At 43.6% G+C, this 27,889-nt stretch overlaps 1 protein-coding gene across 3 annotated transcripts in view; it reads right to left on the bottom strand.

Moving 5' to 3' along the window:
• Nucleotides 1-2,366: 2,366 nt before the first annotated feature.
• Nucleotides 2,367-27,889, bottom strand: part of SLC2A2 (solute carrier family 2 member 2) — a 44,931-nt gene continuing 19,408 nt past the window's right edge. For 2 of the 3 annotated variants that reach the window (XM_081954754.1, XM_081954752.1), the window contains 8 exons: nucleotides 25,688-25,812; nucleotides 18,880-18,995; nucleotides 17,030-17,192; nucleotides 12,849-13,039; nucleotides 12,278-12,382; nucleotides 8,907-9,008; nucleotides 5,827-6,030; nucleotides 2,367-2,657 (listed from right to left, as the gene is read on the bottom strand). In XM_081954754.1, the coding sequence (XP_081810880.1) occupies nucleotides 2,463-2,657; nucleotides 5,827-6,030; nucleotides 8,907-9,008; nucleotides 12,278-12,382; nucleotides 12,849-13,039; nucleotides 17,030-17,192; nucleotides 18,880-18,995; nucleotides 25,688-25,812 (1,201 nt within the window). In that variant the 3' untranslated portion in view covers nucleotides 2,367-2,462. The remainder of the gene's footprint in view (nucleotides 2,658-5,826; nucleotides 6,031-8,906; nucleotides 9,009-12,277; nucleotides 12,383-12,848; nucleotides 13,040-17,029; nucleotides 17,193-18,879; nucleotides 18,996-25,687; nucleotides 25,813-27,889) is intronic. The other variant, XM_081954753.1, reaches the window with a different exon arrangement.

Below are 27,889 nucleotides of genomic sequence, written 5' to 3'. Positions count from 1 at the left end.
TGGCAGAATGACTGGTAGGCACTGAATAACAGAGTTGAAAGAGACCTTGGAGGTCTTCTATCTAGTCCAACCCCATGCTCAGGCAGGAAATTCGGTACCACTTCAGACCAATGGCTGTCCAATCTCTGCTTAAAAACCTCCAGTGTTGGAGCATTCACAAATTCCGGAGGCAAATCATTCCACTGATTAATAGTTCTGTCAGGAAATTTCTCCTTTGTTCTAGGTTGCTTCTCTCCTTGGTTAGTTTCCATCCTCTGCTTCTTGTCCTGCCCTCAGGTGCTTTGGATTTTGACTCTTTGGTTATGCTCTATTTAAAACATTTGTTATTTTTAAAAAAATAATAAACTGCCAGGGTAAGACAGTCTACTCTGTAGCAATATTTACTAAGGTAAAGCTAAAGGTTCCCCTCGCACCTGCATGCTAGTCATTCCTGACTCTAGGGGGGCGGTGCTCATCTCCGTTTCAAAGTTGAAGAGCCAGAGCTGTCTGAAGATGTCTCCGTGGTCATGTGGCCGGCATGACTAAATGCCGAAGGCACACAAAATGCTGTTACCTTCCCACCAAAGGTGGGTCCTATTTTTCTACTTGCATTTTTTACATGCTTTCGAACTACTAGGTTGGCAGAAGCTGGGAGAAGTAACGGGAGCTCACTCCGTTACGAGGTACTAGGGATTCGAACCGCTGAACTGCCGACCTTTCTGATCGACAAGCTCAGCGCCTTAGCCACTGAGCCACCACATCCCACTATTTACTGGGTTGGTGTTAATTGGTGGTGTGCACTGTATTTTCCACAGGGAGATATCATGAGATAAGTGAAGCTTCTTCTTTTTTTTTTATGGGACAACATTGGCTTAAAGATAGCACTCAGCAATGTTTGTTTAATCTGTTCAGTTTCAAAATTATTGCATGTTCTGAATTAGAGTCCAGAGATAGGAATCAGACATACCCAGGTCCTCTTTCTTTTCCAACACTTTGCTGGCCTGGAGGTGGGGAAGGTGGGTGTGGGGGAATAAAACAGAAACCTTTTTGCCTTTCAAATAGAGAAAAGAACTCTAGTCCTTTGAAAATCTCGATTGGAAGATTGGGATTCATGGCAATGACAATGCAAGAAAATGTAAATCTTCGGTGCAGGCTGTCAAACATGCGTAATACTGTGGAGATTTGCACTCATCTAGATTATAATAAGGATCGCCAACATGATCACCAACGTCCAATGATGGATATTATGACATAAGAAGAAAAAGAAGGTCATAATTGTCTCAGAGGTGCTTTTTTAAAAATCCGGTCTTAGCACTTTCCCTGAGAGTTCTTGAGGCCATTGGGTGTTTAGCTATGCCCACAAGATCACCTAGATCAGAATGCATTCCGGAAGGCCTCTGACAGTGAAACGGAGGCCGTGGGCAACATGCTCAAGTGGCAGTAAGAAGCCACAGAAGAAGTGGGCCTGCAGATGTCGGGGTCTGCGAGGCCTAGTAAGTAGGGCACTTTTACCCCCAATCTCCACCCTACCTAATTTTTACCTGCGTGCCTCACCCCACCCTCTGCACCCTGGATTAATTAGGGCTTATTTTAGGGGTAGGGCTTATATTGGGCGGATGTGCAAAAATCAAGCTAAGACTTACTTTTGGGGTAGGTCATATTTTCAGAGAAACATGGTAATTGGGGAAGCAAACCAATATTAATGCAATGGATTTGGCTGTCTGGCAAAACACCTTATTTTTGGAATGTATATCTATGCATACATCCATGTATCCTTTTTGAGCATGAACAGCTTCTGTTCTGTGCTTTTTTTCTTTGCCCAAGCAACACTCTTGTATCCCACAGAATACTGATAGTCCTTGACTTATTCATTTATTGGCTTATGGCCCTTTTTTTCGCACTTCTGACCATTGCAGCATCCCCATAGTTACGTGATCAGATGCTTGGCAGCTGGTTCATATTTATGGCAGTTGCAGTGTCCAGGGCTGTGTGTGTGTGTCAGGTGATTCTCTTTTGCGACCATCTGCCAAGCAAAATCAACGGGGAAGTCAGGTTCGCTTTACCACTGTGTTACTAACTTAATGAGGGCAGGGATTCAACTGAACCACTGTGGCAAGAAAGGTCGTAAAATGGGTTAAGGCTCACTTAACAACCATCTTGCTTAGCAGTGGAAATTTGGGGCTCAGTTGTGGTTGTAAGTCGAGGAATACCTGTACAATGGATCGCCGGGTATATAGGTTCCCCATTGAATCAATAGTCCTCCCCTGGAGTTTCTTCCTTAGCCTCTTTTGCATAAGGCTTGTGAGACTCCATAATGCAACATGTTTCTGAGGGAACCGAGAAAGGAAGAGACTGCTCTGCAAAAATCATCCACTAGTAGCCAGAGAACGGATTTAACCTTCCACGCATTTATATTTCTTTAAACCTGTTTCGCCAGAGTTTCTACTAGGTTAACTCCAAGGCTTCCTCCTGCAATAATGCTTCTAAGCCTCTTGGACAGCTCCCAAATATTCCATTTCAGTAGGTCCCCCGACACCTTTCTTGCTTCGGCGGCGGAATTCTTCTGCAATCTCTTCAAAGGACTTGCCTTTGGTTTCTGGCACTTTCAAGTAAACAAATAAGACGAAAAGGACGAGGAGGGCAGCAAAGACCAGAAAGACGTAGGAGCCCAATAATTTCTGTGAGGGGTGAGAAACAAAAAGAGAAGGCGTTTAGACCATCACTGATTTCAGGAAGCAATAAACTAAGGAAAAATTGTATGAAATGTTGTATAGACAGCACTTCGCACTGGCAAGACTGGCAAAAATGTTTAAAGATAGATCAGCTAACTGTTGGAAGTGTAAGCAAGCATCTAGTTCATACTATCATATGTGGTGGACATGCCCTAAAGCAGGAAAATATTGGATGAAAACACATACATGGCTGGAAAAAAATGACAAAACAACATATAGATTTGAAACCAGAGATATTTTTGTTGGGCATTCTACCAGAAACATATGATAAAAAGGCCACATACTTGATCTTGCATATCTTAATTGTAACTAGAATTGTGTTTGCACAACAATGGAAAGATGAGATCCCGTCTGAGGAGAATGTGATCAAGAAAACCTTAAACTGTGCAGGAATGGATAGATTAACACTTGCTACCGTTTCCCTGAAAATAAGACGTCCCCGGATGATAAGCCCAATCGGGGTTTTGAGCGCCTGCGCTAAAATAAACCCTCCTCTGAAAATATGCCCTCTGCGAAAATATTGCAACACAGCAGCAGCCATGAGGTGACCCCGCTCACCGCCTCCTGCACCTCAAAAATAATAAGACCTCCCCAAAAATGAGGCCAAGTGTTTATTTCGGGGGTCAAAAGAAAATAAGACCCTGTCTTATTTTTGGGGAAACATGGTATTAAGGATAAAAAAGAAACAGAATACTTTTTGATATGGAACATATTTTATCAATGGCAAAATAATAGAAGTTGGAAAGGAGGAGATACAACTGGAGAAAATGGTAAAGAGGAGAATTGTTAAAGAAGATGATAAATGTTAAATATTAATGTTGCAATATTATTATATTATTAATAAGATGGCGAGGAATTATAACAACAAAAATGTATAATATGATTGCTTAAGCACAATTGTATCCAGAACACACACACTGTTCAATGTAAATTGGATGTTACGTAAATAAAATAAATAAAACTTGGAAAAAAAGTGCAATAAACTCGTGTTTGTATGGAAGTAGCCTTGTTTTGCATACATTCCCATTACGTCATGCGCATCTCTCCGCATAGTTTCACTCTTGCATGGTTAACAGCTCTGGAAGTGCCACCGCATCGATTCCAGCTTTGCTTGGGCAATGGTGGTGCAGCCTTGCGATTCTCCCAGAGGTGCTTTTTCAAAAGGCAACTGGACTTTGTTTTTCCTTGAAGATGTTTTGCTTCTCATCCAGGAAGCTTCTTCAGTTCTGACTGAATGGTGGAGGAATCAGAACTGAAGAAGCTTCTTGGATGAGAAGCAAAATATCTTCAAGGGGAAAAAAAGTCTAGTTGCCTTTTGAAAAAGCAGCTTTGCGGCAGCCGTGACCTGGATTACTGAGTATTTCTTTAGACATATAGTCTATGATAGAAATCTGGCAGCAGTTCTCCCAGAAAAGAATTGTTTCCATCCTATGCTACCCAGAATCATTTTATCTGGATAGATCAGGATTAGGACATGATTTCCTGCATATTATTAACTGGGATGTGCCCTTTATCCTCTTCCCATCCAACTGATACCCTCCATGATACAAAGGAGCTGTAGCTTCCTCCTAGGTCAGGGTTGTCAACCTTAAACACTCAAAGAGCCACAGAGGTCCTTACTGGAAGCCCCCCATTCAATTCTGGACCCACCAGAAGTCTGGTTCCCCCACCATAGAGTCTCCTCCTAGCACGGCGACCTTTTTCCTCTACCTGTCCTAACCGAACGCCCTATCAATTGTGAAGCTGACTGGAAAACCCACCCTTTGCCATAGAGTCTCCTCCTGGCGCGTTGTGCTCCCCCCCCCAAACTGGAAGCTTCTCTCAAAATTGTAGCGCCGACTGGTGACAGGGAGCCACAGCAGAGGGATGAAAGAGCCACATGTGGCTCCAGAGCTGCGGGTTGCTGCCCCCTGTCCTAGGTCACATATATGCCTTCAAAGTAGAAAGTTGCAGTAGTGGGTAGTGTGAAAAACCTGCATCCATATAGTCAGCATTGGTCTGGATCAAGCTATTCAGTCTTAATATCTTTTACATGATTTAAATCCTAGGACTGTTGACCACTTCAGATCTGAAAGTGAAAAGCTACTTGGGAGCAGGTAGTGGCTTGGATGTAGCAGGTCACTAAAAATACTGAAAACATCCGTGTCTTTTCTCAGTCTTGTGAACTGGGAAAAGACTGTGAACTCTGAGGAATTGCAGGGAGGTACTATATTATACTTTTGCTTTGAGGTATAACATAATACCTCCTGCTTTGAGGTTAGTTGCAGGGAGGTATTATATTTCTGCCACTATGTACAGATAGCCTCGGCTTATGACCAAAATGGAGCCGAAGTTTTCTGTTGATAAGCGAAGCATTTGTTAAGTGAATTATGCCCCGTTTCATGAGCTTTCTTGACACTGTTGTTAAGTGAATCACTGCAGTTGTTCAATTAGTCACCCATTGTGAAGTGAATCTGGCTTCCCCATTGACTTTGCTTGTCAGAGGGTCGCAAAAGATGATCACGTCACCCTGGGGACACTTCAATGGTCATAAATGAGTCAGTTGCTAAGCCTCTGGATTCTGATCACAGGATCATGGGGCTGGTGTAAATCAAGGGGGTCAAACTCACAACGACATGTTGTCATCACGTGACATATCGTAACTTTCCCCCCCTTCGCTAAACATACCAGGGGTATGTGTGGCCAGCGCATTAAGTATCTGTCCCACAGGCAGCAAGTTTGACACCCCTGTCAAGTGTGAAAAACGGCCCTCAGTCACTTTTTTCAGTGTTGTAACTTTGGTCACTAAATGAACTGTTGTAAGTCGAGGACTACCTGTAACGCACGTCTTACAGTATACTACTCCTGGCCCCAAATCCACTATTGTTGGTCTCTCTTCATCATGAACAGATGAAGCTGAAGATATCTCTTAATGTTAGTCATGATACTCGACCAATAAGTATGGAATCCACTCCTACCTTGATGTCACGGTAAAGTCTAAAAACATAATATTCTGTTGATCATTTTATCTACAAGCTAGATATAAAACGATCAACAGAAGATGATCTATAAACAGAAAATCCTGGATAATTATTCAGCAGTGTAGTTTCAGCATTATAGAAGAAATATTCCTTACAGCCAGGTATGGGAAGAACATTCCAATGCAGAAATTGGTGACCCAGTTGCAAAATCCGGCAATCGCAACAGCTGCTGGGCGAGGACCTTGGCTGAACAACTCTGCAACAATGAACCAGGGAATCGGTCCCGGTCCAATTTCAAAAAAAGACACAAAGAGGAAGACGGAAACCAAGCTGACGTAGCTCATCCATATAATCTTGGGCTGAAAATAAAAGCAGAAGGAACCCTATTAACAACATCATCAGCTTTCAGACACAGCTAATGGAAAAACATGGTTGGCCCTTGTGTTTCTGTGTGGCTATGTGCAAACCTTATGTACATGGTCAAATATCAAGGTTCCATTAATTAATTGTTATTTTGGCTAGTGTGTATTGGGTTTTATGTCTGCAGACCAGGTTTATATCCTCTGTAGATAATTCAAAAGTTACAATACAATACAATAGCAGAGTTGGAAGGGATCTTGGAGGTCTTCTAGTCCAACCCCCTGCCTAGGCAGGAAACCCTATACCATTTCAGACAAATGGCTAGTTGAAGAAGTTGAACTAGTACCATGATTCCATGCCAAAGGCTAGATGGCATGACATAACAGTTATTTTATTTTATTTTATTCAATGAAAGACAGCAGGTATGTTAAGTTTACTTGAAAGGGTGAAGACCCTGAAGACTTCCAGATGTTGCTGAAAGCTCCAGCCATCTCAGGTTCCATCGACAATGATGAAAGATGCTGGGGCTTAAGTTCAACCACTTTTGTAGAAGATCTCAAAGAATGGTAGCATTTAGCTGACCTTATCTGGACTTGAAAGATACCAAATGCCAGCATGGTTGGTGTTTGGATTGGCAGCCACCTGGGAATCCCAGGGTTATATTTAGAGAGCAAATTACGGTATAATCTGGAATAAGGCAGTTGCAAACAGGCAGTTTACTTTCCAAAAAAGCTTCATGTTTGCATCCAAGTTGTGTCACAATGTATGTACCAGCATTTCTCAACCTTGGCAATTTTAGGATGTGTGGATTTCAACTCCCAGAATGCTGGGAATGCTGGGAGTTGAAGTCCACCTTTCCTAAAGTTGCAAGGTTGAGAAACACTGCTATACACCATCTGTCTTCTTTTAAGATCACAGAAGAGAGAAATACAAATATTACCTCCCCCCCCTGTTGATAGTGAGTGTGGCACATTTGTCCAGTCCAAACTCCATTGCAATACCTCAGCTGTACATTTGGACAATATTGAGTAGCAATTCTATTTCAGATGGTGTTTTTCTAGAGAGATTTTCCATATATATATATATTTATTTATCAGCACAAATACCACACAAATATAAAAAGGCAACATTAAAAATATGGTTTTCTGCCTGGATGGTCTCCTGTAGGGAGCCGATAGACAGAAAGGGGGAGTAGTAAGTTCCCTCCCATATTTGGGCATACCAGGGGTTGTAACACAAATACATACCTATTTCCCCGGCTCAGCTGATAAGGAGGGGAGCCTGTGGCTTAGTAGCTAATACATCTGCCTAATATGTAATACAGCCCAGGTTCGAATCCCAGTAAGGGTATGGCTAGCTGATGAGAGCTAAATAGTTTGAAATAGATCTATACTAGTCTCCCTTTATTTATCAGCACAAATAACACACACACACACACACACACACACACACACATCAGTTTCCAACTTAAGAAACACACACTGATCCTCGGCTCCCTTTGCATCAGCACATTCAACTCGACGATGACATTTGTGCTCTTGCTTCTCTGCTCTCCTCTTTCTCATTTCCTCTTGATCTGGAGAAGGGATTCATGCCAGGAGCAGTATACACTTACTTTCCCTACCGGTTTGCAAATGTGAGCGCGCTTTTGGCAAAAAAAGGGCCTAAATGGGATGCCATAGAGCTGGTCGCGTGTGGATGGAGCTCCTGCAATTTCTGCAACTGGTTCGGGCAATCCGGTCTCAACTGGTAGAATACTGCCTCTGATTCATGCCCCACTTAAATTACTCCAGTGCATCATCAGTCACAGTGGTACCTGCATTGGTGGCTGAGAAACCCCAAGACAGAGGATCCTAATGGCGCAGAACAAATGAGGGAAACAACTGATGTTTATGTCTCTACTGTTGGATACACAAAACGTTTACTGCTGGAACAACAAAATCCCTGTTCTGGTTGTCCATTCTAATAACCTGCACTAATGTTTCCAGTGTGTCTGCAAAGTTTTATCCCTTTCGATATAGATAAGGCTCACCACATTACAGAAAGGATGTTGAGACTTTGGGAAAAGGGCAAAGAAGAGCAACTAAGATGATCGGAGGCCTGGAGACAAAAACATGCGAAGAATGATTGCAGGATTTGGCTTTGGCTATTCTAGAAAAAAAGAGGACCTGGGGTGGCATTAATCCAGCATTTAGGAGGCTGCCACGGGGAGAAGGGGGTCAATTTACTTTCCGAGGCACCAGAAGGCAGGACAGGAGGCTTTGGATGGAAATGGTTCAAGGAGAGAAGCATCCTGGAATTAAGGAGACATTTCCTAACAGTAAAGACAATTAACCAGTGGAACAGCTTGCCTTCAGATGCTGTGGGTGCTTTATCACTCAAAGTTTTTAAGAAGAGACTGGATGGTTGTTTGCCTGAAATGGTATAGGGTCTCCTGCTTGAGCAGAGGGGCTGGACTTGAAGACCTCCAAGGTCCCTTCCAGCTCTGTTATGATTGATTTTTTAAAAAAAAGTTAATGTGAACTCTTTTTCTATCATTCCCTGCTTTCGGTTATCTGTTATCCCATTTTACTAGTTAATTGTTTTCTTGTTTACAGGTGTTTAATAAATATCAAGAGGGGTTTTCTTTTGTTTTTTTGCTTGTTTTGCTAATTGAACTGAATAGAATATGTGCTTATTCTGATGTGGATAAAGGAATTGACTGGGAGGGTAAGGTTTGCAAATTAAGTTGTCAATAGCCCACAACATGATTTACACTTTGTAACAGAATAGCTCACTACCAAGTAGCAGTGACATTCTGCTAGAGAGATTAGATGTTCAAACATAGTGGATGTTGACAGGACTAATAACTGAACACTTGACACAGGTATCTTACCTGAAGTACAAGCCCAAGAGTCATTGTTATGGTACACACCATCATGCCTAACAGACCAGCCATAAAGAGGATACGTCTCCCTGCTTTCTCCACGAGGAAAAGCTGAAGGGGGGAGGGCGGGTGAGGAGAGAGGGAAGAAGAGTTAAGTTTTGTTGATTGAACAGTCAACTTCGACTTGGCAATGCGACTAAAGCTATATTGTGAGTATCAAACCTTTTTGCATATGAAATCCACTGGGTCCATCACAAAAAGTGGCTTTGCACACAGATCAACAGATTTAAAAATCCTGACTCTTCTCAAATCGTAAAGCTTTGGGGTAGCAATTTTGGAAGCTGTGTAAACAGACTGCAGTCTGGATTGTAGGCCAAGAGTCACTTTCTACATGAGTCAAGATAGTTGTTTTCTGTTTTGTCACATGGATAGAGGTAGAGGATTGGAAACAGACTTTGGAAAACAAGGAAATCCTCAAAAAATGGAGCGGGGAAACTCACTTGGTTTTCCTTTAATCGATTTTCCATGGAAAGGACCTTTGCCGTAACAGCATCCCCCATCTCTGGATTTCTCTAGCTCAGCAAATGCTGTATTCTATTCCTTTAAGCCATTAAACATTAAGATAAAGGTAAAAGTTCCCCTTGCACATATGTGCTAGTCATTCCTGACTCTAGGGGACGGTGCTCATCTCCATTTCAAAGTCGAAGCGCCAGCACTGTCTGAAGATGTCTCTGTGGTCATGTGGCCGGCATGATTAAACGCTGAAGGCTCACAGAACAGTTACCTTCCCACCAAAGGTGGTCCCTATTTTTCTAGATGCATTTTTACATGCTTTCGAACTACTAGGTTGCCAGAAGCTGGGACAAGTAACAGGAGCTCACTCTATTACACGGCACTAGGGATTCGAACCACTGAACTGCCGACCGTTTTGATCGACAAGCTCAGCGTCTTAGCCACTAACGTTGGCGTTTTATTTTATTTGTTTATTTTTACTGCTCTGACAAGCCTATTCTTGCTTTGAAGCTGGTTTGCATCTCTGAGGAAGCAGAGCTTATGACCGTTAAAATTAAGCAAAATCACTTTTAGCAATCGGGGGAATTTTCTTCCCTATCCGAATGATAAACAGATGGTCTTTGAATGGATCCTCGTGTTTTAAGGTCACAGTACAGGCTCAGTATGTCTGAGATAGCAATCGGTCATTGACTTTTGTAATAATTGACAGCCCTCTCCTTCCTGAAGGTGTCCAGTCCCGTTTAAAGGCCAACTGGTGGCTATAAATTCCATACTTTTAATCCTAATCTCTAATGGGTTTTCTCTTGCAGAGAGATTGAAAAGTTTGCTGATGTAAATCAAGGATTACAACAATACCTTTGTTCATCTGGGTTCATATTCTAAGGAAATAAAACACAAACTTCTTGTCCTTAAAATGCCTCACCCCTTGGGGGGGACTTTGTAATCCTATATCATCATCTCTTGGCTGATATCCCATCTATCGGATTGCTGACCTCAGCACATTTTATTCTGAGTAGCTGCTCTTTTCTGCTACTTCAGCGCTCAAAGTTCAAATAAATGGTTATGTCTACCTGTTGGTCTGGGCTAGCAGTCATTGATTTTCTGATAAAGCTCAGATAATATTTAAGAGCTTCTAGAGAAAAATAAACAGCGGTTGGAACCAGGTACATATTTACTACAGTTGTCAAAAGACAAAATTTGAAAACTGCTATTTAGAACCAAGATTAATGGAACACTGGGATTCTAACCAAACACAATGGGGGGAAATACAGTTTATAATTCAGACTTTGGGACAAAACTCTCCTAACTTTTAAAAGGAGAAGAAAAAAAGTGGGGAAATTGTTAGCTTCTTGGATGAGAAGTGGAACGTTTTCAAAGAAAAACCAGAAAGTCCAGTTGCCTCTTGAAAAAGCAGCTTTGGGACATTCAGATCTGTGAGTTTTCCTCATGCCACGCAGACGGCCATTGCGTGATGAAGAATGCTGGACTAAAAGGATTTAGAGAAGTGTTTCTCAACCTTGACAACTTGAAGGTGTGTGGACCTCAACTCCCAGAATTTCCCAACCAGCAAGAGTTGAGGTCCACACATCTACAGAGGTGGTATTCAGCAGGTTCTGACCAGTTCTGGAGAACCGGTAGCGGAAATTTTGAGTAGTTTGGAGAACCGGTAAATACCACCTCTGACTGGCTCTGCCCCCATCTATTCTCTGCCTCCCGAGTCCCAGCTGATCGGGAGGAAATGGGGATTTTGCAGTAACCTTCCCTTGAAGTGGGGACTCAAGTTGCCAAGGTTGAGAAATGCTGATGTGCAGGGCTTTATCCCATGGGACTCATCTTAGCACAAAAGGCTTTGTTGAGCTCTATAGCTCCACCCAGTGGCAGACCATGGCTGTATCTATCCTACAACATCCTTTCTTGCCACAGGGGTTCAATTGAATCACTGCCGTTGTTAAGTTAGTAACATGGTTGTTAAAGTGAATCTGGCTTCCCCATTGACTTTGCTCGATGGAAGGTCACAAAAGGTGATCCCATGATCCCGGGACACGCAACAGTCATAAATATGAGTCAGTTGCCAAGCATATAGATTTTGATCATGTGACCTTTGGGATGTTGCAATGGTCGTAAGTGTGAAAAACAGTCATCAATCACTTTTTTCAGTACCGTATTCAGTTACTGTGGTTGGATAAAATAACACTTCCGCCACCAGTTTGGATCCACATCAAGCATGCTACACATAAATTGCGTTTACTTTTTGAAGTTACTGAAGGCACTGAAAATAGAGACGTGGTGGTGCAGTGGTTAGAATGCAGTATTGCAGGCTAATCCCGCCGACTGCCAGAAGCTCAGTCCTGACCGGCTCAAAGTAGACTCAGCCTTCCATCCTTCTGAGGTGGGTAAAAGCACTATGAAGCAGTATATACTGTATTTTTCAGAGTATAAGATGCACCTTTTTCCCTCAAAAAAGAGGCTGAAAATCTGGGTGCGTCTTATACACTGAATACAGGTTTTTTTCCCTCTAGAAACCCCACCCCCTTCACCAAAATAGTCATGCAGAGCCTTTAGGAGGCTTCCAGACTGCTTCTGGGGGCTGGGGAGGGCCGAAATGAGCGAAAAGCGGGCAGTTTTTTGCTCAATTTTGCACACACACCAGCCCCCATGAGCACTCTATAAGCCTCCTAAAGGATATGCATGCCATTTTGGGAGGGGGGAAGGGCCCGTTTTCGCGAAAAACGAGCCGTTTTTGGGAGATCCGCAGAGTGCAAAAAAATTGTTTTTTATTTGCCTCTTCAAAATCTTGGTGCGTCTTATACCCCGGTGTGTCTTATTCTCCAAAAAACACGGTAAGTCTAAATGCTGTTGCTACTTACAGCAACAACGGTGAACACCGTATTCACAAAGCCGACTCCTATGGTTGCGTAAACAGGCTTCTTGACATGAGCTTTGTTGAAAATATCAGTAGAGTAGTAGAAAATCTAACAAGGGAGACAAAAGTAATCTGTTAGAAGCAGCAACAATCCTTTCCCCACACTGTGTACTTTGCCTCTGACTTAAATGAAATTTCAGGATGCTGATAGCAAAAATTAACTGGCAGCTGTATTTATAAAAATGGAAACATATCCCAGAATATATATTAACAATCCTACGGATATGTTGGAGCTGACTTCAACCAATTTCCCTAGTGCTTGTGGTTTAATGATCGCTTGTGAAATCTATTATTGGATTGAGCGCTGATGATGTTACGGAGTCAGGTAATGAAATGTCTGCAAGCAAACAACTAAAGCGCAGAGAGCATTAAGTGTTTCACAGTTCAACCCCAAGTTACAGATATTCATTTCTATTATTGCATTGCCGAGAACTCCCACCCAGCTGAATAACACTCTCAGATAGGTGTGTATAAGTGACATAAGTAAATATCAGCAAAAAAAAAAAAAGCCTCACAGCATTAATTCCAGAAAACTGTTGTGCAATATGCACGCCTATGGCCACTATGAACGGCTGGCGGTAGACCTCAGATGTAACCAGCTGCCAAATGGAGATAGGTTTTTCTTTTGACAATTCTTCTTTCTCTCTCTCCATTTCCTCAATTTCTTTGGTGGCATCATAGTTTTGTCCTCTCAGTTTTAGTAAATCTAGGAAGGAAACATGAAAAGTGTTTCTTGATGGAAAGAGCTCCAGATAAATGTCATTTAATGACATTGGATGACTAGCAACTTGATCTTAAAGCAAAAGCAATTGCTAGGTGAAAAATTGCTAAGGGAGCCCAAATTCTGGGGAAACACAACTCACAAGGAAGCCAGGTAAGAGGGTAAGCCTTATAGCCGAGGGGTGTCAAACTCGATTTCATTGAGGACATATCAGGGTTATCTTTGATTTCAGGGGGCTGGGGTGGGCTTGATGCAGTAGTGAAATCTAAATTTTTTTGCCACTGGTTCTGTGGGTTGGCTTGGTAGTGGTGGGATCATGTGACTGGGTGGCCGTGGCCAACTTTTTTTCACTTTTTAAGGCATTTTTTTTCCCTGCCGGTTCGGGCGAATAGACAGGAAAAAAATGCTTCAAAAAGTGGTGGTGAGGGAATGAGGAGCCAATGTCGTGACGATACGGACGTGCGATCTCGATGCTCCGAGACCGCAGATGATACTTTTGCCGCTGGGTGGTCCAATCGGACCTAAACCGTCCCGCAGAGATGGTGAACAGGAAGAATACGTCTTGCTGATCTTAGGGACATTGCAAAGTCCCTGATAGATCCAAGAGAAGTTCTTCAAGCCGGTGACAAAAAATCCAGCCATTAGGCTGATGAAGTCGGGGCGGCTCCAAAATGGAAGGATACAGAAAGAGAAAGTGTTTCCAGCTGGTGAGGAATTTTTGCCATTTTAAAAGAGACTGCCTATAAAAAACTTAAAGTTAATTTAAATTTGAGAACAGAAGAAATAAGCAGCGGAATTAAGCTTTGAATGGTTTTGGACAGTGGGTTATCTTGCTTTTAAATGCTATGTTCATGGATGGAATTTATGCAAGCCTTTTAAAACGAATGGATTAAGTTTTCTTCTATTTTTTTTCTTTTATTATTATTCTTTGTAACCTATGGACTAAAATTCTACTTCTTAACTACTGTGGGTGTTTTTCCCCCTTTCTTCTCTAAGTCATTCAATAATTTGACTTTTGTTTAACTTGGAATATAAAAAAGATACAAAAGGAAACAAAGAAAATTGTTACAACAGAGGGAAAGAAAAACGCTGCTGTTCGGAGGCTGGAGGTTTGTGTATTGGAAACAAAACACTCTTACTTTCCTGATTATTCTGGCTTGGCACTTCAAGGTCTCACTGTTTGTTTATAGAGAGTGATAAGAAGAAAAGCATACAGATGTTCATTTGAAGTATATCTTTAACCAGAGAAAAGTGAAAATAAGACCTTATTGTGAATTTATGCTTAATCATGTAAAAACCTTCTAAGCCAGAGCAGCAGTGTTTGTCAGCTGGAGATAATGGCACAACTTCAACAGCAGAAAGAAATTTTAAGCCTGCAAAAGATATTGTTAGAAATTCAGAAATTATCAAATACATTTGAGAGAACGGGGAAGAAGTTGGAAAACCTAGAGCATCTAACAGTAAAATATGATGAAGAAGTTGGAGATGTTTATCAAGTGGAAAAAGTGGAGGTTATGGTCCTAAAAACTGAAGAGGGAAATGACCATAAAGAAATTAAATCCGCTGATATCTATGGTGATTGGTTTGTGTCTGGAAATGGAAAGAGTGGAATACTGAAAGAAGAATTAAATGGAGGGGAACTCTACCCCAGATGGCAAGATACAGAAGAAAAAACAAAAGAATGTATGGATTTAAAGAGAGAAATTTTATTAGCAACATCATTGATAACACCACTGACAATTAAAGATAAGCTGATTAAGGAAACAGAAGGGCATTGAAATTACATGAGAGACTTAATAAGCAATGAGTTGCTAAAAGGAGTCCATACAAATTTGATTAAGGAGATGATTAGAGGACTGATACCACAAATGGCAGAAGACATGAGACTGTTTTGCTACTGGAAAGATACAGGTTGATAGATGGAAGTGCATAATTTAGTGACAATAGATATAGTCGAATAAATAATTGATAATGATAATAATGTATACAATGTGTAGTGTTATGATAAGTAATAATTGGATATGAATATTTGAATGGTACCCATGAAAGGAAGATTAGAAATCTTTTTGGTGATATATATAGGCTAATAAAAAAGAACAGTTAAATTTAGTTAAATTTTGATTATCAGGGGGGGAAATGTTATGATACAGGATACAGTTAAATAAAGGAGGGATAATGATACAAAGGAAAATATATATGTATGGGTACAACATAAGGAAACTGGATGTAAATTGTAAACAGTGATTTGGTAAGGAGGATTAGAAATTTTTGTTACTAAATATTATGGATGTTTACCTAGAATAGGACATAATAATAATAATAATAAATTTGAATTTATTAGCCGCTCCCTCTCCACCAAGGACTCGGGGCGGCGTACAATAAAACATATGAGACATAAAAACATATGTGCAAACATATAAACATCCAAATACATACGTATACAAGGACATACATGCACGGAGGAGGTAACAATTACATCACATAGAGAATGTTAAAAAACCATTAAAATACCCCATTAATAATAACACAACACAATTTAAAAATTTAAAAGGACTGTCAGGAGGAAAAAGAATAGAACTACGGTTGAGCCAGGCCAGATAGTTGGAAGAGGTGGGTCTTCAGCTGTACACGGAAAGAGCGGAGATTGGAAGTAATCCTGATGTCACGGGGGAGGTCATTCCACAGGGCTGGGCCCATCACAGAGAAGGCTCTGCTCCTGGGTGTCGCCCCCCGACACTGTTTAGTGGACGGCACCCGGAGAAGTCCCTCTCTGTGTGAGCGAATTGGTCGTAGGGATGTGTGGGGCAGGATGCGATCCCGCATCCTAAGGATTCAATGTTATTGGAGGATTTTAGAAATAGTAAATGAAATGCCAGTATGTGGTTATGTTTTAAATCTTGATATATTTTATGATGAAGGATGTTTAAACAATTGTAGTCAAATGAAAATGGAGGTATGATGATGGCAATAAGTATAAATATCTGAATTAAAATACTTGAGTTAATATGAATTATGGTTGATGACTGTGGAAGAGATGCACGAAGGTTTTTTGTAACCAACTGATACACTTTCTACAGTATGTAAAAAAGGAGGATTCTTTGTGTTGTGTTTGTTTTGAAAATTAAAATTATAAATAAATTATTAAAAAAAAGTGGTGGGGGGGAAGGTTCCGATGATCACGCGGATCAGCTGTGAGCCGCGCGATCGTCAGAAACTCCCCCCCCATTTAAAGCAGTTTTTTCCTGATTATTCGCCCGAACCGGCAGGAAAAAATGCTTTAACAAGGGCGGGGGGGGGGAGTTTCTGATGATCACATGACTCATAGCTGAGCCATGTTATCCTCAGAAGTTTTTTTTTAGAATACGAGTTCGCAGAACCAACGACAGTTTGGCTGAACCGAGCCGAACCAGCAGGATTTCACCCCTGGCTTGATGTCATTTGTGTCAGGGACACCTGTGGGGTCCCAAGCACTCTGCCAGTGAAAATGGGCTCCTGAACTCTATTATCAACCGTGATGGCCTCCTGCATCCTTCTGCCAGCGAATAAAGAGCTTGGGGAGCCACACGCAGCCCTACCGTGCTCCATTATCAGCTGCAATGGCCTCCTGCCACCTTCTGGCAGCATCCCCCACCCCATTTTCAAAAGCAGAGACACTGCAGGCCAGTTCTTCTCTGTTTCAGGATGGCCCCACAAGCAGATCTAAGCATCCTGCAGGCCAGATCTGGCCCCCAGGCCTTGAGTTTGACACTCCTGTTATAGCCCCTCATCCTGAAGCTGTGATGTTTCTGTTTACATTTATAGGAGAAGCAAAAATTCTAAGAGAGCAGTGATCTAAGGAGGCAAACAAAGGCCTTTAGAGTAGAACTAATTAAAGTCAAAGATACTATTATCCTCATCCAAACTAAGTTCCACTTCTCCTAGGAAACTATGACCCGCATTTTTCAACATGAAAGCAATTGAAAGAAGCCTCCTTACTTTTTTGGGCTCCTTCAACATCTCCACATTTTATGTACATGTATCTAGGACTTTCTGGGCAAATTAGGAGCAGAAAAATCTGAAAGACAGCAGCACAACCTGACAGGGACAGAAGCAATGGCCAACATTTTGATGTGCCCAACAAGATATCCAATCCAAGAACCTGGAGAAAATACAGAACAATATACGGTAAATCAATGCCAAGTCAAGACTCTTGGCATTAATAAGGAAGAGTGTGTGAAGTGGGGACATCAGTAAAACTCTTTCCTAAGGACACTTCTTACGGTTCATTTCAGTATGAGTGGAATCCAGATGCAATCTTTTTCTTCTGATGGTGATGCCAGCAAGACAAGAGCTAGTGTGGTGCAGTAGTTGAGGTATTTGACTGGGGTTGGGGTTCAAATCTGCAACAGTCATGAAAACTGGGTGATTTTGTACTGGATACTGTCGCTCAGTCTCACATACCTCACATTGTTGTTATGAAGAAAATTGCAAAATTGTGCACGCACCGAACCAACAGTAACGCTGGCAGCACCCCACCTCCTGCCCCAGAATTCTGGGAGTTGAAGTCCACAAGTCTTAAAGTTGCCAAGTTTGGACACCCCTGCCATAGACATTTATATATTGGGTATTTACAGGTAGACAGGCAGACAGATAGGGTGAACATAGACTAATACTTTCAATCATTGCACAATTGCACTGACATATCTGATTCATACAGACCAGCTTTGGGCCACACTGTCCAACTTAAGGGGCAGTTTAAAGATTCGGAGAGCATCAAGGACCCTAAAATTTTGAGACTAGTCAGGAAGTCCTTCTGTTTTTACAGACTAGACTAGACTAAAGTAGACTAGACTAGACTAGACTAGACTAGACTAGAGTAGAATAGAATAGATCTTGGAGGTCTTCTGGTCCAACCCCCTGCTCAGGCAGGAAATCCTGTACCATTTCAGACAAATAGTTGTCCAACATCTTCTTAAAACCTTCCAGTGTTGGAGCATTCACAACTTCTGGAGGCAAGTTGTTCCACTGGTTAATTGTTCTAACTGTCAGAAAATTTCTTCTTAGTTCTAGGTTCTCTCCTTGATTAGTTTCCACCCATTGCTTCTTGTACAATTATCTTGAATGATTCTTGAACAATTATCTATTGTTCATCACATGCAACAGGTACCAAATTTTCTGATAACTTGCCGATTGCTGGGTATATTTAGTTATTATGATAATTAAAACAATCGAAACCATTAGCATTGTCAGTAGGCACAGATGCAAGTGTTTGCTGTTTGCTTTCAGATATTTTTAAAATGTATTCCCCCTCTCCCCCGGAATCTTGATGTATAAATATGCTTCACAAATACCATCTTTTTCGGGCTATAAGACGCACCATGATTTTGAAGAGGTACAGTAAATTTTAAAAAAAGTTTTAGCACTCTACAGACCTCCCAAAAACTCTGCACGCCTTGTTTTTTGTAAAAAAAGGGGGGGCATGCAGAGTTTTGGGAGGGTTGTAGAGTGCTCCTGGGGGCTGGGGGGGCAAAAATGCCCTGTTGTTTTGCTCTTTTTTGCCCTCCCCAGTCCTCAGGAGCACTTTGCCTATGCAAGTCCATTTTGCAAAGGGGTGTGTGGTTTTGGTAGGCCAAAAATGCTGTATTTAGTGTATAAGATGCAATCAGGTTTTCACCCTCTTTTTTGAGGGAGAAAAGGTGTGTTTTATACTCCGAAAAATATGGTAAATGCATTCAATAACCAGATCAAGAAACTAGGAATTCATTTTTAACTAAAGTACAGATAAAGAGTCATGACAGCACAACTTAGTTACATGGACACCGAGTCCTCCATGCAGTCTTACCTACCTGGCTGATGAGAATACCTATAACAACAGCCAGTTGATTCAGGGTGCCCAGAGCTCCACGGAGAGCAGTTGGAGCTATTTCTCCAACATACAGTGGAGCAAGTCCAGATGAGAGTCCTGGGCAAATACAAACAGAGAAGGGACTGTAGCATCTGAAATCATCAAAACAATCATTTCCCCAGCTATCTTAAGAACGCCTTTAAAATATGGTGGAAAAACATATTCCCAAAAATATAAGTCATATAAACATAAAAAACCCCTGAGGACTTCTATCTGTTTCAAGAATGTAGATGTTTCTGTTAGATACTTGCTCTAACTTCAGTAGTTTCCACAAAGGTCCTCTGTTCCAACGGGAGCAGAGGTTTAATCCTATTGGTTGAAGGGTCTGACAGCTTCCTATAAAAGGGCTGCTGTCGGACACAACCTTTGCTGGATTGTTCTCACTTGTTGTACTTAATAAAGAGCTGTTGTTACCGTTAAGCCTGTGTGTGCCTATCCATTACCCAATCTAACACTGGTGTTGAGGGTGGGATTGGAAGGCAACTAGGCGAACCGAAGAGCATAGCAATCCAGCAAGTACATCCAGCCTGGAGCTCAGCGCCACTTCGAGCAGCCATTTTTGAGCGGCAAACTCAAAACGCCCTTTGAACACAAAATGGCCATGCACGCCCCACCAACTCCATATGACCCAGTGACCGAGCACTGGGACTGGTACATGCTACGATTTGACTGCTTCCTCGAGGCAAACGACCTCATGGGCCTTTCTGAAGGCCGCAAGAAGAACATGTTCCTCAGGTACTGTGGCCAGGAAGTGTTCGAGATGGCGAAAGACCTATCTGAGTCGACATTGCTACAATCAGTTGCCTAGTCCGTGCTTCAGCAGACACTCAGGACTCACTATGCGCCCAAGCCGTCCAAGCACGTTCGCCAGCATGAATTTAACATCAGAAACCAGAAGGAAGCCGAGTCAATTAACGAGTACATTGCTATGCTCCGCAAGGCCACAGTGTATTGCGAATTCCGAGACCTGGACGAGCTGATTCTGGACTGCATAATTTGCGGTGTACTGGACATTAACCTACAGAGGAGGTTATTCGCTAAATCTAACCTCACTCTACAGATCGCCTTGGATGAACCCAGGGCATCCGAATCAGCAGTCAAATCTACTGAGACTCTGCAGCACCAAAGTGCTCCACAAGACGTGCGGAAGAGTACACGCATACATCGTGAGGCTGCAGAGCCCGAGAGCTCAGAAGGCGAAGAAGATGACAGCTGCCGCATGCACAGTAGCCACTCCCAGCCAGCGTGCAAATTCAAACCACATCTCCCGCCTTGCACTAGCTGCAGAGGAGACCATGCCAGATTGACTTGCCATTTCCGTGACGCAACCTACCAGCGCTGCGAGTGAAAGGGGCACATTGCCAAGATGTGCCGGAGTGAATTCACTGCCACTGCCTGGCAGCCTAGAAGCGCACCGAACTGCCAACAGAGGCCCAGCCAAGGGGCCTGGCAGAAGCCACCATGGTGCTCAGAGGGCGACAATAGAATCACCTACCACACGTCAATCGGCCAAGTCCACACCAGGCGGCCAAAAAAGCTGAAGGTCACAGTCCTCATCGAGGACTCTCCATGTGAGATGGAGATCGACACCAGGTCATCACTGACCATCATACTGTATTCTGCCCTAAAGCAGGCTAGACCTAGCCTAAAGAATCAGCATCGCCGCACCCCTGACATCTGCCTGCACGATTACCAGGGAAACCGGGTCCCCATCATGGTCCAAGGCACCTTCCAGGTGAAGTTCAAGCAATTCAGCGGGAAACTCCCAGTGACAGTGGTCAGGGGCAACCTGCAGAGCCTCCTAGGGCTAGATTGGTTCCACGCCCTGGGCCTAGAGGTGACCGGTATCAACGCCTTGAAAGACGATGGTGCTGAAGCTATCTTTAAGGAGTTCGAGGACGTCTTCAGCACCAGTCTGGGTAAGTATGTGGGGATTCCAATTTCCTTTAGTTTGGACCCCAGCCTAGCCCCAATAAGGCTAAAGCCCAGGAGAGTACCTTTTGCTCTCTGCCCCAAAATTGACAGGAAAATTGACAAGCTCATAGGCCAGGGAATCCTAGAGCCGGTTGATCACGCATGCTGGGAGACCCATATAGTGACACCTATCAAATCTGATGGGTCTGTCCGCATCTGAACGGACTACAAGTGCAAACTAAATAAAGCATTACAACAGAGCGCCTACCCTGTACCCATTGTACAGCACCTCCTTCATTCATTAGGCCGCGGAAAATTTTTCACTAAATTGGACATGGCACAGGCATACCAACAATTGCCTGTAGATGGTGCTACAGCGGAGGCCCAAACCATTGTGACGCACAGGGGTGCATTCAAAGGTCACCGCCTGCAATTCGGCATTAGTATCGTCCCTGGACTGTTCCAAAGCATCATGGAATGGCTTTTGCAGGGGATTCCAGGAGTCGTCCCCTATTTCGACGACATCTTGGTATCGGCTGCAAACAAGGCGCAACTTTTCAAATGTGTATGAACAGTTTTGGCTCGAATTAGAGACAAAGGCCTCCGTCTCAAAAAAGATTGCCAAATTAACGTGCCAAGGGTTTAATTCCTAGGGTACCTAAACGACGGCTCTGGGATTCACCTGACCACATAAAAAATCAAGGCAATTTAGGACGCCCCCACACGTCGTAATCAAACCGAGCTGCAGGCATTCCTCAGGCTCCTTAATTTCTACCGCATCTTTCTTAAATAGAAAGCCACCATTGCTAAGCTCCTACACCATCTCCTGGCTAAGAACGTGAAGTGGTCCTGGAGCAAAGCCGAGGCTGCCACATTTGCCATGGTAAAATGATTCCTGTTGGCGGATTCCTTCCTGGTACAGTACAGCCAGACCCTGCCGTTGGTGCTGACCTGTGATGCTTCTCCGTTCAGCGTCAGTGCCATCCTCAGCCACCGCAGGCCCAATGGAACCAAAGCCCCTATTGCATTTTACTCCAGGACCTTGTCTGCCGCAGAGCGGAACTACAGCCAGCTGGACCATGAGGCTTTGGTTGCAGTGGCCTGAGTAAAGAGCCTGGGACTTTGAACTGGTTACGGACCACAGGCCGTTGTTGGTCTTACTGGCTGGGGACCGAACTACCCCAGTGTCATTTTCACCTTGCATGACCAGATGGACCATCTTCCTAGCTGCCTACTCCTACTGTCTCATCCACCGACGAGGCTCCACTTTGGGGCATGCTGACACTCTCAGCTGCTGCCCGCTGCCTGAACTTCTCGCTGACCCTACCCCCGAGATGCCAGTCCTCCTCATTGACTGCCTTGAATTGGGCCTGTCTCGTCCAGTGACGTTTCCCCTCACTTTGCAAAGGACTCCACCATCAAGCAAATTTTGAACTGGGTGTGGAGGGGGTGGTCCAAGAGGCCTATTGGGACTGATTTCAAAATGTATTTTGCCAAACGTGGTGAGTTATCAGTTGTAAATGGCTGTTTATTGTGGGGGGACCAGGTTGTTGTTCCACCCAAACTGCGCATTGCCGTATTAGAGGCTTTACACATAGGGCATCCTGGAATTGTCAGGATGAAGTATTTGGCTAGGAGTTACGTGTGGTGGCCTAACATGGACAGGGAGATCAAAGAATGAGTGGCTACCTGCACACCATGCCAGGAATCCAGACCAGCTCCCCCAGAGGCGCCCGCTAACGAGTGGGAGCGACCAAAAGCATCATGTTCTAGGGTGCACATTGACTTTGCTGGCTCAGTTCATGGCCAGACATTTCTCGTAGTTGTGGACGCCTACTCGAAATGGTTAGAGGTAGTCCTGATTACCTCCACTATGGCAGAAGCGATCATCAAGGTGCTACAGAGACTTTTCTCCATGCACGGCCCACCCGACGTCTTGGTCTCTGACAATGGGCCCCAATTCACAGCCATGCAATTTGAGACCTTCCTAGCAGCTCAGGGAATCAGGCATGCCCTCTGGCCTCCAATGGTCAGGCAGAAAGAATGGTGAGATCTGCAAAAGAAGCCCTCTCTAGGATGGGCCCGGGAGATTGGCAAACATGGGTTGACCACTATTTGCTAATTCAGCACATCACACCCAGTGTCACTACAGGGAGAAGCCCCTCCGAGCTTCTCATGGGTCGCCGGCTAAGGTCCCACTTAGACCAGCTACACCCCAATTATTCTGCCTCATCACCCCCAGACTCCACAAGCAAAATTCGGACATTTAGCATAGTGGATTCGGTATACGCCCACAACTACGCCGGGGGAACTCTGTGAATTCCTGCCACAGTGATAGGCATCGCTCTTACCTCCTAGAGCTCGAGGACGGTAGGAATTGGAGAAGGCATATTGACCAACTCCGTGGCCACCTCTCCAACTCCATTCTTAGAAAACCAGAGGTAACTCCTGCATGAATTAGCCAAAGCCCTACCCAAACAGAGCAAACACTCACTCCTTCCATGGCCAGCTCAAGCCCGAGGGTACCGGGAAACTTATCTGGTTTTGTTGCAGACCCGCAGCGAGCTCCGAGCAAACTGGCTCTAGAAGCTCCAGTCGCGGCCTGTGAAAGCTTCCAGGAGCTTCCACCAAGCGGAGCTGCAGAGCAAACAAGTCCATCTGACCTGTCCAAGGAAACCCCTCCTACTGAACTGCGCGGGTCAGGCAGAGCTACCCAAAAGCCCGCCTACCTGCGTGACTATGTAACAAGTAGGATTGGTCAATCCAAGAGGGGAGGGGTGTTAGATACTTGCTCTAACTTTAGTGGTTTCCATCAAGGTCCTCTGTTCCAGGGGGAGCAGAGGTTTAATCCTATTGGTTGAAGGGTCTGACAGCTTCCTATAAAAGGGCTGCTGTCGGACGCAACCTTTGCTGGATTGTTCTCACTTGTTGTACTTAATAAAGAGCTGTTGTTACCGTTAAGCCTGTGTGTGCCTATCCATTACCCAATCTAACAGTTTCAATAAAGGTAAAGGTTCCCCTCACATATATGGGCTAGTTCTTCCCAACTCTAGGGGGCAGTGCTCATCTCCGTTTCAAAGCCGAAGAGCCAACGCTGTCCGAAGACGTCTCCTTGGTCGTGTGGCTGGCATGACTAAATGCCGAAGATGCACCGAATGCTGTTACCTTCCCACCAAAGGTGGCTCCTATTTTTCTACTGGCATTTTTACATGCTAGGTTGGCAGAAGCTGAAATGGGTGCTTACACGGCACTAGGGATTCGAACCGCCGAACTGCCGACCTTCTGATCGATAAGGTCAGTATCTTAGCCACTGAGCCACAGTGCCCCACTTTTCAGTAAAGAAAACCAAATACTCCTTTAAGTCATGCATGGGTGACTTCATGTGGTTTCTTGATAGCACCATATTGCTTCTCACAACATGGCACTGATATGGGAAAGAAAGATCTTGGCCGAATTTGGAACACTTTCAATTTTTTTTAAATTTACTGTTTCTTGATTGCATATACCTAAATTGCTCCTTACTATTGTCACCTTGGTTTTAGCTTTCCTGAAGTCCTTGTCTCTTTCAACACAATCTCTAGATCAGAGGTCTTCAAACTTGGCAACTTTAAGACTTGTGGACTTCAACTCCCAGAATTCTCCAGCCAGCTGGAGAATTCTGGGAGTTGAAGTCCACAAGTCTTAAAGTTGCCAAGTTTGGGGACCCCTGCTCTAGATGCTCTACTTATCTAAAACCATGCTAGAAGGTGCCTATCCCTCTTCTAGTTCTTTGGTACAATTGTCTGGGTTTTATCTGCCCAGATAACCGTATTGCAGTGGTTCTCAACCTTCTCTTCACCACAGACACCCTTTAAATAACTTTTGTGGCCACGGACCCCCCCTCCCTCCCAAGACTTAACACAATATTTAAGTCAGAACATTTCTTCAAGCCCCCATGGATCTCCTGTAATAACATTGGGGGCCCCCAGGGGTCCATGGGCCACAGGTTGAGAACCATTGCTGTTATTGAATGCAAGCATTAGTTGTAAGGTCCCTTCAGCAGATGGTTATCAGATTTCCACCAGATACTGCTGTCAGTTTCTGTTGTAATCCTCTCAACCACTGACAGCTCTGACAGTTACTTGAGACTGCTGGATCTGGATCTTACTTCTCTGCCATCTCCTTATACTCAGATCTTTCTTTCTTAAGTTCATGTATACCACATGCTAATTTCAGATGTTGGATGATAAATTTAACATATTAACAGAGTTGGAAGTAACCTTGTAGGTCATCTAGTCCAACCCCCCCAAGCTGGAGACCCTACACCATTTCTGGCAAATGGCCGTCCAATCTCTTCTTGAAAATCTCCAGTGATGTAGCTCCAACAACTTCTGAAGGCAAGTTGTTTCACTGGTTCTCACTGTCAGAAAATTACTCCTTATTTCAAGATTGAATCTCTCCTTGATTGGTTTCCATCCATTATTCCTTGTCTGGCCTTCTGGTGCTTTGGAAAATAGTTTGATGCCCTTCCTCTCTGCGGCAGCCCTTCAAATATTGGAACACTGCTATCATGTCTTCCCGGGTCCTTCTGGTCCTTTTTTCTAGCTTACCATGAAGTGGTATACTTTGTCAAATGCCTTGCTGATGGTGATGGATGATGGAGTGCCTGTCTCCCCAAGAGAAGATCCCTGGTTCAATCCCCAGAATAACTAGGGAAAGCCTCAACCCTAGAGAATCACTGCTCCCGGCCAAGTGTTGATAATGCAGTCTGTTCCTTTTTCACTTGCAAACAATCACGGAAGTGTTAAGAAAAATCCAAGGAGAAAATCTCTACTGAGAAGCAGCTTTTAACTTACCACCATGCAAGCCTGTTAAGACTCTTCCAATAATTACCAGGATGTGAGAAGGACCACTTTTTGCCAATACAAAAATTATATTCCCAGAGACTGCAAAAATATTCACCAGCAGCATGGCTCTCACTCTAGAGTAGCAGGAAAAGGTGTATTAAACAATTAATATAATAAAGGCATATTAAAATATTAATAAATATATTAAACATTAATATCCCCAAATGACTTGATCTTTAGTTTAGTATTCAAAATGACTTGATCTGTTGGTGTCTAAATAGTGAAAGCACACCCATAGTAGATAAAAAGCTGAACATTGGTGGGTAGGCAGCCTATTTTTGTAAAATCTTCTCAAAATTCAGGACTCTCCCCCCCCCCCCATAATCACAGTTATCATTAACCTGAGCCTCCTTTGAAGAGGCTAAGTAACCTTGGTTAAAACTGTACAACTTCTGTGTTAACTAAGTCTAAGAATGCTGCTGTCGTAATTTACAGGCAGGATTTACTCCTTGCCTTTCACGAGGGGTTGCTAACTGAATTGGCTAGGCTCATATATGGCACAAAGCCAAAATCTATACAGAATAATCCCTGACTTACAATCGGAATGGAGCCTGCCCATCACCGCTATAAGTTGTGACCATTGTAAAATGGATTGGTTGGTATATAGCAGGGGTATCCAAACTTGGGAACTTTAAGACTTGTGGACTTCAACTCCCAGAATTCCCCAGCCAGCCATGCTGGCTGGGGAATTCTGGGAGTTGAAGTCCACAAGTCTTAAAGTTCCCAAGTTTGGATACCCCTGCTATATAGCCTGAATTTTACAATGTATTTTGGGATGGTTGTTAAGTGAACGTCATGGTCTTTCAGAGAACCATGGGTGAAGTTTTGCCGAAAGCCAGACATAAACTGGGTTTTGGCAAAACAGTTGCAAAACATGGCCCTTGCAAATGGTTATTAATGGGTTTGTGTTGCCAAATGCCTAAAGTTTGGTCAAGTGTTGGCTAGCAACCATCAGAACTTTGAATCTGGTTCATATGTTGCCCCAAGGTAGAATTCATTGTAATTTTGAACAGTCACCAAGCCCAGGGGTGGGATTCAGCCAGTTCGGACCGGTTTGGACAAACTGGATGCTAATTTTACATCTGATTCACCGAACTGGTAGTTGGAAGGACTGGCTGGCCCCTCCCGCCCCTCCTAAGAATCTCCATGCGGCCCATTCATCATGTCAGGTAAGTGCAGAGGCTCTGGGAGGGCGGTAAATGAGCCTCCTGGAAGTTCCAGAAGTCCGGAAACAGGCTCGTTTCTGGTCTCCCAAGGGCCTCCAGAGCCTAGGAGAGGCTGTTTTTGCCCTCCTGGAGGCTCGAGGAAAGCCTCCAGAGCCTGGAGAGGGAAAACACACACACCTGCAGTGGTACAGGAGATCAAGTAGGCCACACCCCCATGGCCACGCCCACCCAGCAACCGGGCAGAGAACAGGTTGCTAAAAAATTTCAACCCCATCCCTAACTAAGCCACTAGTCATTAGCTTAGCAACCCTACAATCCCTAAACAGGCTTACAAAACACAGAAGGGATTTCCCCCCACACTGTTAGTTATCAGTGGGGAGCTCACATCACGTGGCTACCAGAAAATAAAACATGGATGGACAGTGTGCTATTCGACCTCTCAAAAGACGTGTCATCAGGTGACTTGGTAGCTCAGCTGCACTGTACTTCGTAGCAGCCATCCTGTGTAAATGTACCCCTATCCTCTTCAGTCCTTTCATCATTGTCCAGTCCTATTACATTGGCATAGCCCAGATAAAGCATAGCCTGTATCATTGCTTTGATTATTCTAATAAAGGTGAAGTGCAGGGAGCCTTCAGCTTCCCATCCTTCAAACTTCACTCCTTGGCCTAATGAATTCCCAGAGGTAGCAGCGAAGGCGTTTTTGCTCTGTCATCCTCTTTTCTCATTATAGCTGCTATTCTTCTCATCTTATCCAGTGTGGCATTTACATTGTTTTAATACAAGAGCAGAGTTGGAAGGGACCTTGGAGGTCTTCAAGTCCAACCCCCTGCCTAGGCAGGAAACCCTATACCATTTCAGACAAATAGCTATCCAACATCTTCTTAAAGACTTCCAGTGTTGGGGCATTCACAACTTCTGGAGGCAACTTCTGTTCCACTGATTAATTGTTCTAACTGTCAGGAAGTTTCTCCTCAGTTCTAAG

Source organism: Natrix helvetica (genome assembly GCF_964273705.1).
Source record: "Natrix helvetica genome assembly, chromosome: 5".
Taxonomy (NCBI): Eukaryota; Metazoa; Chordata; class Lepidosauria; order Squamata; family Natricidae; genus Natrix; species Natrix helvetica.
The sequence above is the reverse complement of the archived record's forward strand: the minus strand, read 5'-3'. Positions and strand labels throughout refer to the sequence as shown.